The sequence below is a fragment of the Barbus barbus genome (genome assembly GCF_936440315.1).
Source record: "Barbus barbus genome assembly, chromosome: 8".
Classification (NCBI taxonomy): Eukaryota; Metazoa; Chordata; class Actinopteri; order Cypriniformes; family Cyprinidae; genus Barbus; species Barbus barbus.
Genome location: NC_136736.1, coordinates 22,535,032 through 22,551,886, shown reverse-complemented (window position 1 = coordinate 22,551,886; position 16,855 = coordinate 22,535,032). Strand labels below are relative to the sequence as shown.

The following is a 16,855-nucleotide window of genomic DNA, read 5'->3' as shown; positions in this document are numbered from 1 at the left end:
TCACATTAAGTTAAAAATGTTTTCTTAACATTAGAAACGTCCAGTTTTTATAAATGTTTTTAAAACTCGTTTTCCTGGTTATGCAAACGTTAGAGAAAACATTAAGGAGACGTTGGGTGTGTGTGTGTGTGTGTGTGTGTTCTGACGTCTACAGAATGTTATTAAAGACCAGATAACTTTAAGCGAACGTTCTCCAGATGTTACTGGAATGTTTGTTTATAACTCTAAGATAATCTTGCCAGAACATAGCCAAAGTTCTGAGGGCATTTCCTGTTTGTTTAAAATTTCCAGTAACACATGTTGGTTTCAAACATAGATTATAGTTCAAAAACCCTCTTAAATTATATTATTTTCTGAGAATTCTGAAATTTCTATATTTTTGTAGGCTAATAGCTGTTAGGTAAACAAGTGAACATAAATCACACTGGCATAGCTACATTCAGGCATGATTGATGAGAGTGATGATTTGAATCGAAAAATTGAGTTGTGTTCTTAGGACAAAGACATTTGTCATACATGTCAGGTCAAGGCAAATTCTATTTGTATTTTAATAGCAGGATATAGGCCTATTTATGCAACTCATCCAGTTATTTTACATTTTAGTTGTTCTGTAAATTGCTTTGGTTCTGGTCAATAAAATATAAATATTCAGTAGGTCTATCTTTTTGTAGCCAAAACTTCAAGGTTCTCAGAATTTGGCATTTAAAAATAAACCAATCTGACAAATGCTGTGAAATTAGTTCCGATTGGCTGTAGGTGTGATGTTGTGAAACCTCTCTTATGGAATAGAGCAGCGCTACCTGGTGGAATAAAATAGTGAGAAAACGAGTTCAAGTGCATGTTAATGGATAGAATTGAATTTCAAATTCATTTGAAAATAGCCGACAGGTTTTACTGTATTTAAAATGTTTTTTTAGCTCTCCCAAAATACATTTTCTGTCATTGTAAATCATGTCTTTCTTTCTTTTTCCTTTTGACATGAAACATGAAATAGACATAAACATTTGGTAAAACTATGTTGTCCAATAACTGGAAGCCCACAGGTCACTGCAGAGGCGTTGAAACACTCTTCTGACACTTAATGACAACTAGACAGAAGCTCTATAGATTTTTCTGCCAATTACATCAGAAGGAGCTCTGGAGCTCAAGCTCTTTTAAATGTCAGTGAACTTTCTATTTGACCTGTTTGTGCGAGCTGTCACTTTTTATCTGGCTGGTTCTTTTTCCTCAAGCTTTTTTAAAAGGCCCAAGTGGTGGGAAGGTCGAAATTGTGAATTTTGAGCTGTTATTCAGTCGTGTGTGTGTAATGAACAATGTGCAATGGCACGAAGCTGAATTCTTCAACATCTGGATTTCAGGACGCAATGGATATGGAATAGGAATCAGAAAAAGATAAGAACTTTGAGAGGCCTATACTTTTATGTCCCAAGAATTTATTTTATTAAAATAGTATTAAACTTTCTTTCTCTCTTTCCTTTTTTCTTTCTGTTTTCTTCATTTTGTTATTAAATCTGTCTTGGAGACATTTTACACGTCTTGAGAACTTTCACATTTTAACATTTTTAAATGATAAAAATCAATGTCATGAATTAGCTATTATATGCTCTAAAACGAAGAGTAAAATACATAGACATACATTTGAATAAATACTGTGGACAAATAATTTTTCAAAAATTATGGCTCAGGCATCATTTCCAACACAATTAAAAATTTTGCCCCTATAAAAGTTTATTAATAGATGAAATGAAAAGTGATTGTGAGACTGGTGATGTGTAGCACTGTGCGGTGGAAATGTCAAAGCTAATGGCATTTATGTATTTACTTAGTAAATGCATGAACAGGCCTACATTGCATTGCACAGGACAGGAATTGCATTGCCTGTCCTGTGCACTAGGTGGCGATTCATTGCAGCTTTAATAGACTGGGACGTCTTTTGACGCACGCGAAGAAGAGTTGTTGTTAGTGGAAAAATGGCGTCGTCCATGGGCGGTATGTTCCCCGGTCAGCAGCCCCCAGGATCTCATCCACCTACAGGTCCTGGTGGTCCAGGTCAGCCAGGACTTCTCACAGGCCCTCCTGGTAACAGAGGGGCAAATGACACTTTAGTAGATGAGCTGGAAGCTTCTTTCGAGGTGAGCAGATCGATAAAACGGCTGATAGATTTTCTGTACAATTATACAAATAGCGACGGTTTCTAGATAAGTTAGACCATTAACTGATTATACACGCACTGAACCCTTTTTATATTTACTATGAATATATTCTTCTTTTATATTTAATATACATATAAGCACATGCTTTATGCATGCAGTAGAAGTTAATTGTTTGCTTGGTTGTAGATCGAAACGCTGTCCATTATTTTATTTTGTCAGTGAAGTTATCTTTTATATTTTAGTTTATATAATCAGTGGTGTTATTATTCTAGATTTTGTCATGTAATCTGTCCATTAACGTTTTTTATTACCACAGGCGTGTTTTGCATCTCTTGTCAGTCAAGACTATGTGAATGGCACAGACCAGGAAGAGATCCGGACTGGTAATCCCCTCCCCTCCACTTTTTTTTTTAATCACTCCATAAATCAGAAAATACTTGTAATGTTTTACCTTAATGATTTTGCGTGTCATGTATTTCAGGGGTTGATCAGTGTATACAGAAGTTTCTGGATGTAGCCAGACAGACTGAATGTTTCTTCCTTCAGAAAAGACTGCAGCTGTCTGTACAGAAACCAGAGCAGGTGGAAAAAGAGGTAAACACAGTTTCTCCGTAAAATTGTTTAAAATCCATCCATACATTATTTAAATCGATACCAACTTCCATGAAGATTTTAAAACTCTTACAGGTCCATTATAACATTTGAAACATACAGTATACTGTAATATAAACTATAAGTGCTGTTTGGTGTTTCAGGATGCATCAGAACTGAAGAATGAACTCCAGAGGAAAGAAATGCTGATTCAGAAGCATCTTACCAAGATCCATCATTGGCAGCAGGTGTTGGAAGACATCAACGTCCAGCATAAGAAGCCCACAGAACTGCCGCAGGGTCCACTGGCCATCCTGGAACAGGCCTCAGCCAACATTCCTGCACCCATGAAACCAAACTGAAGCATGTACAGAACACTATCCAGACTGTGTTTCAGGGGCCACGCTCTCTCGCTCTGCGCCCAGAAAATTGTACAATAAGCCTTTGTTGTGGACTCTGTTAGTGATATTTTTGTCATATTATGTACATCCATGATGCTTCAAGAGGTGCTAAAGGACGTTACTGCCACTTATCCCTCATGAGGAGTTTGTAGGTCTGCATTCTGACCAACTCGAGGGTCTTTGACATTTAGTCATCAGCATACTTAAAACCGAATTTGTTAGAAAATTGATTGCAAGTTAATCACATTTTTAATATTTCAAGCACAGATGTTCATACAGCTAAAATGACCAGAAAGAGCTTTAGTTGGAGACAATTAAGTGGGATACATTTTTCCCCCCATTGTTCATATTTTATTAAAATATCTTTTGTAAAGTTTAAAATAAACATGTTTTGTCAATACTGAAAATTGTGCGCTCTCTTACATTTTCTTTCTTTACTCAGTGCTTTAATTTTTCCCTTTATAACATGCTGTATCAATATAAGCAACATTTTCAGTTCACAAATCCTTTGCATTTGGATTTGAATATTTATTCCCTTAAAATCCAAAAACAACAACAACAAAAAATCAAATAAAACTAAGGCCTCTAACATAATTTGGCAGCAATAAAACAACCCATTTGCAATCCAAAATCTCATGAATTTCATTACAAAATCAAAAGAAAAGAAATTATATAACAAACTTGGATATTATACACAAGAAAAATCCTACTTTTAAAACATGAACATTTTTGCATGGTGACATTAATTGACATTCCCCCAGTATTGTAATGCAATATAATTGAAGAAAAACTGATTTTTGAAATATATATTTATAATTATTGCATTGCCGTATTTAAATGTAATGTACAGTAGAATAAAATACTCTTACAGTACTGGTGATCACCATTGAGAATAATTGGAAATATACAAAATTAAAAAAAGAAAAATGAATTTGAAGTGAAAATATGCATAATTGTCATGTAAATATCATGCAAAATATAATTTTTTTTTCTAATAGATAAATGGTTTTAAAATATGCTTCATTGTCTTTATGCTTTATATACCATTCCTGCTTTTATACTGTGCAGATGCATCAATATAAAAAAACTAAATAACCATTACATGTGCAAATATACAGTGAAATGAGGTCCATTATAGTGTAAACATGACATTTAAAAAAAGTTTGTTATTGCAAGTACAACAAAAATATGGTGAACTGTGTTTTTTTTTTTTTTTAAAACAATAACATGCTGATGTTGCTGTAACATTTCAAGTATTTTATATATTAATATATTAGAACGTATCCCTCCTTAATATAAACAATATTGTTTCTCTTCAATGTGTTCAGGTTTTTGTAGCTGCATCATCTGATACGAGAGAACAATGTCTCTGCAAATTATTCAAATGATTTAAAACAGTGATTTAAAAGATAAACCTAAAATGTTAAAACACTCAACCCAAGTTTTTTCTTTGCATTTTTGCTCTTGTCTAAAAATAGTTTAAACCTTTGAGAATGCAGTCAATAATGCCCCAGATAAAACAAGACAGAAAGCAACGACGAGGACAATGTAATTTCGCCAACCCTGAGGGAGAAAGAGGAGGAGATAAAGTTCAATACAAAAAGATAAAAGCAATAGACAGCAGGAACAGAACTCATACACCTTACACACAAGTATTTACCTTCACTTCTTTGAACACGACAACACCCCAAAGAGCTGCAATCAATCCAGGAACCTGGAATGAACCAAATTATGAAACATTAGCTGAAAAAATATTACCTGAAAAATATAAAAAGATGTGCACTCTTTTGAGATCTGTAACTCACTGTTGTGATAATAGGGAAGCTCACTACAGCACTGAGGTAGTGGTTGGCCAGGAACCAGCAGCATGTGGCTACACCCCACATGATGCCAGAAAGGAATCCTACAAGGAAAAAACATTATTCTATAAAACATAACATCAGGGAGTATGCAGAGTTATGCGGAAGACGGATCAATTCTAAAGGAAATGCAAATTACAGGAATAGTTCAGCCAAAATCCCCTACAGTGAATTGGTGCCATCAGAATGAGAGTCCAAATAGTTGATAAAAAATATCACAATAATCCACAATTAATCTGGAGTCTAGAGACTGGAGTCATGTGGACTACTTTGGAATACTGTGATGTTTTTATCAGCTGTTTGGCACCCCTTCACTACCAGTGTTGAAGAAAGTTACTTTTAAAAGTAATGCATTACAATATTGCGTTACTCCCTAAAAAAGTAACTAATTGCGTTACTTGGTTACTTTTTAAGGAAAGTAATGAGTTACGTTACTTTTAAGCAGAGTTGTGGACTGGAGTCGTATGACTCGAAACTTGACTCGGACTCGAGTCCCAAATTTGAGGACTTGTGACTTGACATAATCAAAGAAGACTTGCAACACGACTTAGACTTTGACAGCACTGACTCGAGACTTGATTTGGGCTTGAGCCCTGTAACTCGGCAAGTCTTTAAACCGTGTCTGCACTGGACGCGAGTGGAGCAGCGCGGCGCGACAAAATAAAATAGAATCCATTATAATCAGCGATGCAGTCTACACTGGATGCGGCACAACGCGACAAATCCCTGACAGTAAACGAATGCTGCGTTCTATTTATGACTATTTATGACACAAAGTTCAAATGATTTGAAATGGTCGAGTCCAGTGTAGGTAGATTTAGCTGTTGTGGCGTGGCACGTCCAGTGTAGACAGGGTTTTACGTTCTTTAAAAAAAAAAAAAGAAAGAAGAAAGAAGAGTTCTGATCAATATATGCTGGTTACTCGTATGATCACACTAAGATTAGCACAGTTTTTGGCACTGAGCCAGAGAGGGACTCTCTTAAATGAGCGCTTGTTAGTGTATTCATCCACATAATCACTATAAACCACTTATAAGATGAGAAGGAGAGGAAGACGCCAAACTGTGATCATTATGAACTTGTTTAAAACACAAAATACATTTACTTACATAGGCTATATTTGTGTCTGAATAACTAGTTTTGCTGTGAATAATTTTGCATGCCTCATTTCTTAAACCTGATATAGAGAACGGAACAAGATTATTGCGCTCGTCTCCTTGACAGCATAAAATGAAACACATCATGCTAAAATCCATTCACTGATGGTTTCTTATTTGTATATATTAGAACTATTGTTATTTACTTTTCTGCTTCATTTAATGTTTTCATGTTCTGTATCAATGTATCAGTTTAGGACTTGAAGTATAGCCTGCCATAAATGTTTTGTAGACCTATGTCAGTAGATGGCGATAAATCAGCGTCTGTTATTAAATATTGGACTCAATTGATTCATTAAAACCACTGAAGCATTAACATATGAAAGTGGACTTAAAAGAAGTTATTCATTCACTTATGCCTATATTTGTTTACAAACACTGATTCATTACTCAATGAAACACCATTAATTATTATATCTTTATAATTATACTTACTAGACTATAGTATAAATAACTTAAAATTTACTGTAGTAAGTTACACACTAATTAAAAATTAGACACACTAATTACTAATTAGACACTAATTTGGGCAAATAGCACTAATGACTTGTTTGGGACTTGAAACTTAAAGCTGACGACTTGCAACTCGACAGCATTGACTCGGGACTTGAATGCAAAGACTTGAGACTTACTTGTGACTTGCAAAACAATGACTTGGTCCCACCTCTGCTTTTGAGTTACTTTTAAAGGGGTCCTACTATGCTTTTTCACTTTTTGAATTTTAGTTGAATTGTGTAGTGTGTATGTTTGCGCATAAAAAGATCTACAAAGTTACAAATCTCAAAATCCACTCCAAAGGGAGATATTTCGTTTTTTAAAAATCCCATTTAAAGAACTACAACGAACGGCTCGTTTGGACTACAAAGTTGTTTTCCTGTATTTGTGATATCACAAAGCAGTCCATTAGAATCTTATTAAAAGAAATCCCGCCTACGTAAATTCGAATGGTTGGCGGGTGGGGAGAACGCTTGGTTGAGCACTGCACGTTTCAAAATCAAAACCCGGTGCGGGTGTTTTTATATCACTGTATTTCTGAAGGAAACCGACTGTCTTCAGAAAATTTTAGATGTCATTTTCATTTCATCTTGCATGTAATGTCTGATAAAGCAGCGTTTGTGAGCGGAGCGCAGCTTTGTGTACAGCGTTACTGGGTAAACCTCCCGCTCCAACAGCACCTCCTGCTGGCAGAGAATTAATTTGCATATATATGCCGCCACAAATAGTGTAAGTCTGTAGGACCATGGTATAAATAAATTCAACTTTATAACAGTTTCACTGCAATTCATATTATAATGTTAGAATTAAAGAACAATAAACATAATACATGACTTTCCTCAACTAGCATCAACTTGTTCAGACTGCGTAGGGTATTTCAGGTTTTAATAGGTTTACTGGGATGAGAGTTGTATTGTATAATTTTGTTTACTCACTATAGCATTATCTTATTCAAAATATTAGACATGTTTAAAAACATAATCCATATACTATTCTATGCAAAATATGATATCCAAATATTAATCAAGATATCTTATTACTAATGTACTGGGTGTCTAAATACTGATTATGGGTCTTGGAGTGCCATCCACTGGCCATACTGATTATAAGTCTTAAAGGGCCATACACTGGTCAAATGCAGGTGTTATACCAGTGAACTTAGAATAACCCGAGGAACTTTGGGTGATTTCCAGAATATGATAGGTACATGTAAACAACTGTGATGTATGTCTTCTGGGATCACTGCCAACCAATGGGAGTGATGGAATAAAGAACTTTTTAAAAATGGCGGATCTGGCCAAACGCCACCATTAAAATTGGACCAGGTAGGCTAGTAATTAATTGTGGCAAATCAGACAGGCATAACCAATAAAAAACAGGAACTACCAAATTTGGGCAGTAAAAAAGGTATATATGATGATGTACCAACACTTGAGAGCTCAGAAGCAGTTGATGTGGCGGCTGCGTTCTCGGCTTTGTTATTTTGTTATAATAAAGTCTTTTCTTTCACATTTGAAACTCTGCTGTTTTGAGCCTTTCTAATTGCACCAACTGAGATCCAGACGAGACAACCTCGGCGGGCCACGACAGTTGCTGAAATCGCGTTTGGTCTCGTACTGTATCGCGTATCTTGTCAGTGTGTGCACTTGCTTGGCCATTTGTAGTTGATAAACAGGAAAGTGGGTCCAGCTGAATTAAAATGATGATTTGTTGGATTGGTATAAAAAAGGTTATTATACCGCGGCAGCGGTCGCGGCAGTCGTCGTGTGAAGCCCTCTTAGTGTGAAGACCGAAGAGTGTAAAGACCATCGACTCTACCGTGCGACTCCACCGGGCAGGGACACCGGCAAGGGATAGTAGTAGCTTTTTATTAAATTTTTTCATTTATATGTTTATTATTGAAATGTTGTTATATGCATGTGTCGATTTTATTTAATTTCTTTATTTTCTTAAATATGTGGGTATATAGTATTTATAGAGTTGTAACTTTTTAGTTTTAGTTACTTTTTCTTATTTGTAAGTCGCTTTGGACAAAAGCGTCTGCTAAATGACAAAAGTAAGTAAAAAGTAAGTAATATGGCTGAATTAGATCATTGAAGTTCAGCAGCAAAGACATTGGTTAATAAAATGGGATTAAATACATAAATGATATTGGTCTTACTTAACATAATTATTGCAGGTTTGCATAATATTCTGAGTTTGCATTTGACAGTTGTTATTCATTTTGAGGAATACTGAATCTGTTTTTGTGCAGGTAAGAGGAGTAAATGCATGTTCATATTTAGTCTAGAACTACAGTAAGATCATTTTCACCCACAACGCCTCTGCAGTCTGCACTTACTCCCCATTTCTCTCAACATGAGAGCTGTCAGTTTAGACATGGGAAACAAAGTAACTGGAGTTACTTATTTGAAAAAGTAACTCAGACAGTTAGACAAAGCTAATTAAAAATTAATGCGTTACTTTACTAGTAACTTTAAAAAAGTAATCTGATTACGTAACTCACGTTACTTGTAATGCGTTACCCTTAACACTGTTCACTAGAGAGGATCCATTGTTGAGCAAGTGATGTAATGCTAAATTTCTCCAAATCTTTTCAAATGAAGAAACAAATTTATCTGCTGTACATCTTGGATTACCTGAGTGTACTTACATTTTGAGAAAAATTAATTTGGGGGTGTACTATTCCTTTAAATTTTAGGGATGGTGTTACCTGGCAGTACTGCTTTCGGAAAAACTTGAGGTCTGTTTTTTTTGATGGCACAGTACAGGATGAAATACACTGTACTAGTGAGGAAAATCCCACTGTATTGTGCAAAGACGTAATCCAGATCTACAAAGAAACATGGTATATATAAACAAAATGCATAATAGTTCATATTTAAGAATTCAACTAATGCTTGATTTACCAAACTGGCTAGCTCCACTGTATTGGCTGTCTGGATCTGATGCATGATTTTTAATGTACAGAACTGGAACAAATGATGATCCGTACAGCAGTCCAGCGACAACAGCAAGAAACGTTCCACTGCAACACAAAGCTCTTATTATAAACATATTTATAAATGCATTGTTCTGTTGCAGAGACTCAAATTTTAATTATTGTGTTCTGAGGCTGATATTATATACAATTAGTACTAAATGTATAAAAACATTTACTCAAACAAATTTGTATTTTAGATGCTAATGATGTATAACAAATGCAATTATTAATCTATATACACTTATTATGTAAGGGAGGTGTTGTAAACGTGTGTAACGGGTCATGTAAGTGTGATGTGTACATACACTAGCCGTTTGGTGCGTGGTGTTAATGCATCCACCCAGGAATCATCTGTTGCTACCACAGAATCGGAGTTCACAGTCTACGCATGCAATTAATGAAATTAGTTAACTGGATTATTCGAACATAAAATATAAAAAAAATGTGAGATGGGAGGAAAAAATATATTTCAATGCTTTTCTGTTCCTCTGAGAAACGTTTTGTTAACTCTTTGCACTCACAAAGAACAGTTTTATGTGCAAGCACTTGTATGTTTTTCGGGGGAACACAAAAGCATTGAAATAATAAATAATAAATGAATGATTTTTCCTTTCAACTCCTTTTTTTCCATCACCATGTCCCTTAAAATCACAATTTTTAAATATGTCAACATACATGGTCTATTAGTAATGGTGTTTCTTCAGATGTTGCAGATCTTTGAACATCAGTCTTCACAAAGAAAAAAACAATGGCACTATAAACACATACAAAATTAAAGAAATGAAAAGGGTGAAGAAAAAATAAAAAAATTCAGTCATTACTTAAAACAATGCAACATCACATTCTGAAATGTCTGACTCACAAAAAAAAAAAAAAAGAATATGATTATGAATGCATGCACATTTACCTTAGTAAACAAAGACCTGCTCCACAGGAGTTCAGTACTGGTTTGGAAACAGTCTCTGCACCAATGCCAAACCAGCCAAACCTAAAATCAACAGCAAAAATCAGTGTGTCACTCTTTGTGTGTGTTTATGTCACTAATAAATGGATTCTGAAATCAAATTTTGCTTACCTTGAGCTGGCCCAACCCAAAAGCAGATTAAACGAAGCCCATATAAGAAGACCAAGACCAAGCCCAATAGTCTTTACAATAGGAACTACAGTTATATTACCTAGAAGGAAAACACAAACATACGACAGACTTTCACACTGTATATCATCATTAACTGCATATTATATAATTAATGTTACCAGTAGCCCAGATGGCTCCTCCCAGCATAACAAGAGGCCAAAACTTTGGACTATGTAGAATGATGTTCACCACTAGGGAGACTGTCCATATAGCAGCACATAGAATCCACTGGAAAAACATACCTGCACATGAACACATTAGGGTAAACTGAAACTGAATGGAATATTACTGAACAAACTTCCTCACTTTAGTGGGCTTTCAAAGCAGGATATAATTTATTGTACATTGATTTATTCTATGTCCTCTACAAAGGGTTATCAATACCCAAGTATAATTTTTTGTAATAGTTGGGTCAAATTAAGGGAACGTATGCTAACATTTGTGTATTTCTATGAAATTGGAAGCATTTCTTAAGTTATATTCTAACTGCTATTTTATTTTATTTTTTGCCTAGGATCAAGAGAGTTTTGTCATAAGTTAATTTGTTACTTGGCAATATACAATTACTACATCTGGATGAAAAAAAGGACAAAGACAAATCAGCCATTACTTACTACACTTTTCAAACCTGAATGACTTTCCGTGGAGCACAAAAAAAGGATGACAGCCTCAGTTACCATTCACTTTCATTGCATCACTTTTCCATACAGTAAAAGCAAATGGTGACTGACAGACTTCTGCAGCTGCTCTCCTTTCGTGCTCCACAGATTAAATAAAGTGACACTGAGGGTGAGTAAATCAAAACAGACTATTGCAATTACCTACTTTTAACTAATACTATTACTTTTTTAAACTAGTACCTAACTATTACTTTAAAGGCATTTTTGTTGACAGTAGGCTACCATAAACAATTGCTGTGGCATAAAGAAAAGCCAGCTGAGAATCACTAACACAGCGAGACAAAAACACAATAATGTCTCAAAAATGTAAGAAAAAATTGACTAACCATCACCAGTCTCTATCTTTTTCACTGGTACAAAGTTGCTCCCGAAGAAGACTGCTGATACGGCGCAGGATATGAATCCATAAGTCAGATCAGACGAGTTGGTTCTGTTGGATTCTTGCTGAAGCTCCACAGATGCGCTTGGACCGTCTGATAGCCACTCCACTGAATCATAGTTATATTACATTGTGTTTTACTCATAAAAGGCAGCAAAGTTTTCATTATGCAACGCAGTTAATTCATTTTTATTCGTTAACGTACCTGGGTCCAGTTGTTGCGCGGCGCCGGTGGAGAGCGCGCAGAGGAGCGCAATGCTGAGCGCGGCCACGCGAGATTTCATCTTATAGATACACACGCAACAGCATTCAAGCAATCAACAGATATTCATAAAAGCTACTTTCAGGCGGAGATCGCTGGAATAAAAATATTCCGAGCGATAGCTGCTCAATGAAAAAGTGTGACTTTACTTCCTTGTCAGCTGACAGGCATGATCACATGATTGTTAAAAGACACGTCTTGGACATGAACCACGTGCTTTGGAATATGATGATTACCAGGGGTGGAGTCAGATATTGTAAACAGTAATTTTTCCCGCGCAGCTTTTTAAATCTAAATATTCTCTCTTTATCATGCAAACACACTTATAAATTGCCTTAAACATTTAGGCCTATGCTTTTACAGTTATATGCAAAAAAAATTAAAAATCAGAAACAAGTTACGAAATAAGTGTGGAAATATTTTAGCCAACATTATAGTGATAAGAGATGAATAAGGCAAGCGACTGAAAGCAATACTTAAGTTTTTGATGACCTGTGAGTGAGATACATGTAAATGTGGATAAGTAAAAACAACACTGCTGAAAAATCCAGCAAAAACCAGCATAGATTCCTAGACAGTTTATGCTGGTATAATGCTGGTCCAGGCTGGTTTATGCTGGTATAGTGCTGGCTTAGGTTGGTTTATGCTGGTATAGTGCTAATTAGTGCCGGTATATTGCTGGTCCAGGCTGGTTTATGTTAGTTTAGGCTGGTATAGTGCTAGTTAGTGCTGGTATATTGCTGGTCCAGGCTGGTTTATGCTGGTATAGTGCTAGTTAGTGCTGGTATATTGCTGGTCCAGGCTGGTTTATGCTGGTATAGTGCTGGTCCAAGATGGTTTATGCTGGTATAGTGCTAGTTAGTGCTGGTATATTGCTGGTCCAGGCTGGTTTATGCTGGTATAGTGCTAGTTAGTGCTGGTATATTGCTGGTCCAGGCTGGTTTATGCTGGTATAGTGCTAGTTAGTGCTGGTATAGTGCTGGTCCAGGCTGGTTTATGCTGGTATAGTGCTGGTCCAAGATGGTTTATGCTGGTATAGTGCTGGTCCAGGCTGGTTCACCAGCATGGTCTTGCAGGGTTGAGTGTCAGTAGGCCATTTGTCTGTATGCAAGTATAGCCTAGTGTTTTGTGGACAAACAGTTTTTTCTTGCATATTTCTCTATTTAACAGATTAATGATGCAACAGAAAAACAATATAAGGTTAAGACATAATATATTGAATGATATGATAACTTTGTAATTTCTTTTGCTCCCATGGCTGAAAGTAGAACTGAATATAGTAATTGCTTTAGTTATGATTGCATTACTAATTAATGTCACTGGTAAACTGGCAAAACGTTTCAAAGCATCAAAGGAATTGTCTCCTGTCTTTATAAGATCTGTACACAAGTACATTGCATAAATTAATTTAGAGATATGAAAACCAACAAATGCCTAATAGAAGCTTAATCATAAGCAGTTTGTTCAATTACAGGGGTTATGAGAAGAGCTCTTTCAATGGGACAATTAATAACAACTTGATAATGAAAGTTCAAAAGTGAAAGTTGTTATTTTTTAAAGAATTTCATACTTATCTGGGAAGTCACATACTGTGTCCAAATCCAGCTGTCAGTCACTGATTTAAAAAAGTACACATAATAAAAGATGTGTCAGTGCAGTGAGGACCATGAAATATTATTGAAAATAGTGTTAGTGCATACCACTGTAAAAAAAAAAAAAAAAAGTTGAGCCAACTTAAAATTTTAAAGCAACCAGCTTTTTGCAGATTTTTGAGTTCTCTCAACTTATTTTTGTAGGAGATTCTCAACTTTTTGTTGTATAAACTTAAAACAACAAGTTGAGAAAACTCAAAAATCTGCTGAAGTTTGTTGCCTTAAAATTTTAAGTTGGCTCAACTTTTTTGTGTTGCTTGTTAATCGTAGGTGTCACCACTAATGCTCAGTCATCATTTGTAGAGTTAATATACTTTATTTCACTAACTACAGCATTGCTTCAGTGTTACTTTTAGAATCAGAATCAGAATGAGCTTTATTGGCCAAGTATGTTTACACATACAAGGAATTTGTTATAGTGACAGAAGCTCCACAGTGCAACAGAAAGACAGCAACAGGACAGGACACAGATAATAAAATAATAATATACAAATATCCAAATAGGCAATGTACAAAGCAGCAAAAACACAATATATAATACAGACAACTATGTACTGTATGTACAGGTCAAGTATGTGAAAATTAGAAATGAGAAAATAGAAATAAAATAAGTGAGTGTGGTGAATGGATAATGTATTATAGTTGTGTGTTCCACGTTTATTGTTGAGTGTTCATGAGATGGATTGCCTGAGGGAAGAAACTGTTTCTGTGTCTGGTCGTTCTGGTGCACAGAGCTCTGTAGCGTCGACCAGACGGTAACAGTTCAAAGAGGGAATGTGCTGGATGTGAGGTTGTCCAGAGTGATTTTGCCAGCCCTTTAGCTCACTCTGGATAAGTACAGCTCTTGGAGAGTGGGGAGGGTTGTACCAATGATTTGCTCAGCAGTCCGGACTACCCTCCATAGTCTTCTGAGGTCAGATTTGGTAGCTGAGCTGAACCAGACAGTTATTCAAGTGCAGAGGACGGATTCAATGATGGCAGAGTAGAACTGTTTCAGCAGCTCCTGTGGCAGATTGAACTTCCTCAGCTGGCGAAGAAAGTACAACCTCTGCTGGGCCTTTCTGACAATGGAGTCAATGTGAATGTCCCACTTCAGGTCCTGAGAGATGGTGGTGCCCAGGAATCTGAATGACTCCACTGCAGTCACAGTGCAGTTCATGATGGTGAGTGGGGGGAGAGTAGGGGGGTTTCTCCTGAAGTCCACGATCATCTCCACAGTTTTGAGTGTGTTAAGCTCCAGGTTGTTAAGACTGCACCAGACAGCCAGCTCCTTAACCTCCTGTCTGTAAGCAGACTTGTCACTGTCCTGGATGAGGCCGATCAGTGTGATGTCGTCTGCAAACTTCAGGAGCTTGACAGAGGGGTCTTTAGATGTGCAGTCGTTGCTGGTTTTCTGGATCCCAGTAGTAGTCTAAAACTAGCACATTCAGTTATTCCTGGACTTTTGCACTGATGCTTTGACCTGTTTGGTGTTCAACAAGAGAAAGGCCTGCTACAAGTGTAGCCATTAAGCTGCTAACAACTTTACTAACAAAAATGCTGTTGATGCTTTTTCTCTAGTCTAGATGTTAATCCCAGTTTTTTTCAGACATTCTCTTTTTTTAACCAAATGAAGACAATTTCAAAAATGTAATTTAAAAGCTGAAAACATTTTAAAGGTGTATGCCAGTACTGTATGTCATTTGTCAGTTTTTAGGTTTTCTTCCTGTGAAAGCTTGTCTTGTAATGTGCTCATGCCATAACAGCAGTAGCCATTCTTCTGATGCGTATGGAGATACGACTCTGCTCAGAGAACTCCAAGTACCAAATTTGCCTCTATGGCTACATTCACTGTGTATGTGTTTTTATTTTATTTTATTTTTTGAGGTATTAAATGTACAATGTGCAATACTTATGTAATATGTTTGCAATCTGTTTTTTTATAGTTTTTTTTATTGCTGTTATACTTAAATGACAACATTTCTGCAAAATAATCTATTACTATAGTCTAAACTGTCTTTTTTTCTCTTTTATTATTGAAATGTAGTTCCGCTGCATAACTACACTTCACTACTCATTATTTAATTAAAACCAAGTGCACATTATACTTTATGAAAAGGATTTAATAATTTTACAGTAAGTCAATCACAACATGCTTTATTGGAAAACTATAATTTTTGTTGTTGTTGTTGCTAGACTGTTGAAGTATCTGACACAGAAATTTTCCCTTTGTTATTCATCACAGTATAGCCTTTAAAACAGTCTTTATGGTGCGTGGATCTTGTTAGTCTCTTATTTTCCCAGGATACTGAGTCACAGTGAGAAGAGCATATCATCCATAGGCTGCAAGGAATTAATTTCTCATCTTGTTGCTCCTGATGACTTAAAAAATGTACATTTGTAACAGAGCAAGAATATTTCTGAATATTTTTTTGATCTCACAACATAAAAAAACGTCAGGTTTTACCATCCAATTTAATGAATACCTTGACCACACACACATACACCATCTCCATCATTAAGCATTTGTGTTTTGTGTTCAGGTCATCCTCTGCATCATTTCTCAATGCTGCTGACACATTTTTCAGTAAAGAAAGTAAATGGTTTTGATATGGCATTTTTCTCACATGTCTTCTGCTTGTTCTAATTCGGTTAATGCTCAAAACAAGAAAGGACTGATGTAACAAAGTTAAAAATGTCTGCTCAAATGAAACCTTTATAAATGAATATCTCGCATTACACAAAACAGCAAAGGTACATCTAGTAGTTTAAAAAGGAAATATAAGGCCACCACAAATGTTCCATTATAAACCACCTTCAACCTGATTGGTTTAGTTCATTTCAGTGCAAATCTAGAAAGCTGGTGCTCTTTTAAAGGTTCTGATTATTCTTATCAGTTTTAGATAAAACAAACCAGAATAACATTTGTAATGTCTAATAAGGTTAAATGAGTTCAGGTCTCAAAAGGATTTTTCAGGCTCAAAATGTCAGAACAGAGAGGCAGGATTCACAAGCGTGATGCAAATAAAACAGTTTATTGGAATAGGCAGAACGAAGATGACTAGTGGTCAGAAGGCTGGTCGAGCACCGGCAAGGGAGACTGGTGACGCAGGATCAGTGGACAACCGA

At 35.9% G+C, this 16,855-nt stretch overlaps 2 protein-coding genes across 2 annotated transcripts; one reads left to right on the top strand and one right to left on the bottom strand.

Moving 5' to 3' along the window:
- The first annotated feature begins 1,946 nt into the window (after positions 1–1,946).
- On the top strand, positions 1,947–4,045 carry LOC306874188 (mediator of RNA polymerase II transcription subunit 28). Its single transcript, XM_079424034.1, has 4 exons — positions 1,947–2,132; positions 2,470–2,536; positions 2,635–2,747; positions 2,909–4,045. The coding sequence occupies exons 1-4, from the start codon at positions 1,971–1,973 to the stop codon at positions 3,104–3,106; spliced, it is 540 nt and encodes a 179-aa protein (XP_079280160.1). The 5' UTR covers positions 1,947–1,970; the 3' UTR covers positions 3,107–4,045.
- Positions 3,452–12,301, bottom strand: LOC306874187 (transmembrane protein 144-like). The gene is made up of 12 exons (XM_079424033.1): positions 12,039–12,301; positions 11,781–11,942; positions 10,894–11,016; positions 10,715–10,814; positions 10,547–10,627; positions 10,315–10,393; positions 9,945–10,021; positions 9,566–9,684; positions 9,370–9,489; positions 4,951–5,048; positions 4,806–4,859; positions 3,452–4,708 (listed from the first exon to the last, which is right to left on the bottom strand). Exons 1-12 carry the CDS (start codon positions 12,115–12,117, stop codon positions 4,625–4,627), a joined length of 1,176 nt encoding a protein of 391 aa, XP_079280159.1. The 5' UTR covers positions 12,118–12,301; the 3' UTR covers positions 3,452–4,624.
- Between the last annotated feature and the right edge of the window lie 4,554 nt (positions 12,302–16,855).

What these genes read in the sequence shown, in the direction of transcription:
- LOC306874188 (XM_079424034.1), top strand. Translation starts at nt 1,971, where the DNA reads ATGGCGTCGTCCATGGGCGGTATGTTCCCCGGTCAGCAGCCCCCAGGA. An exon ending in AGCTGGAAGCTTCTTTCGAG is followed by an intron (nt 2,133 to 2,469) that starts GTGAGCAGATCG and finishes TTATTACCACAG; the next exon opens with GCGTGTTTTGCATCTCTTGT. An exon ending in CAGAGCAGGTGGAAAAAGAG is followed by an intron (nt 2,748 to 2,908) that starts GTAAACACAGTT and finishes TTGGTGTTTCAG; the next exon opens with GATGCATCAGAACTGAAGAA.
- LOC306874187 (XM_079424033.1), bottom strand. Translation starts at nt 12,117, where the DNA reads ATGAAATCTCGCGTGGCCGCGCTCAGCATTGCGCTCCTCTGCGCGCTC. An exon ending in CGCGCAACAACTGGACCCAG is followed by an intron (nt 11,943 to 12,038) that starts GTACGTTAACGA and finishes ACTATGATTCAG; the next exon opens with TGGAGTGGCTATCAGACGGT. An exon ending in TCCGAAAGCAGTACTGCCAG is followed by an intron (nt 5,049 to 9,369) that starts GTAACACCATCC and finishes TTTTCCTTGTAG; the next exon opens with GATTCCTTTCTGGCATCATG.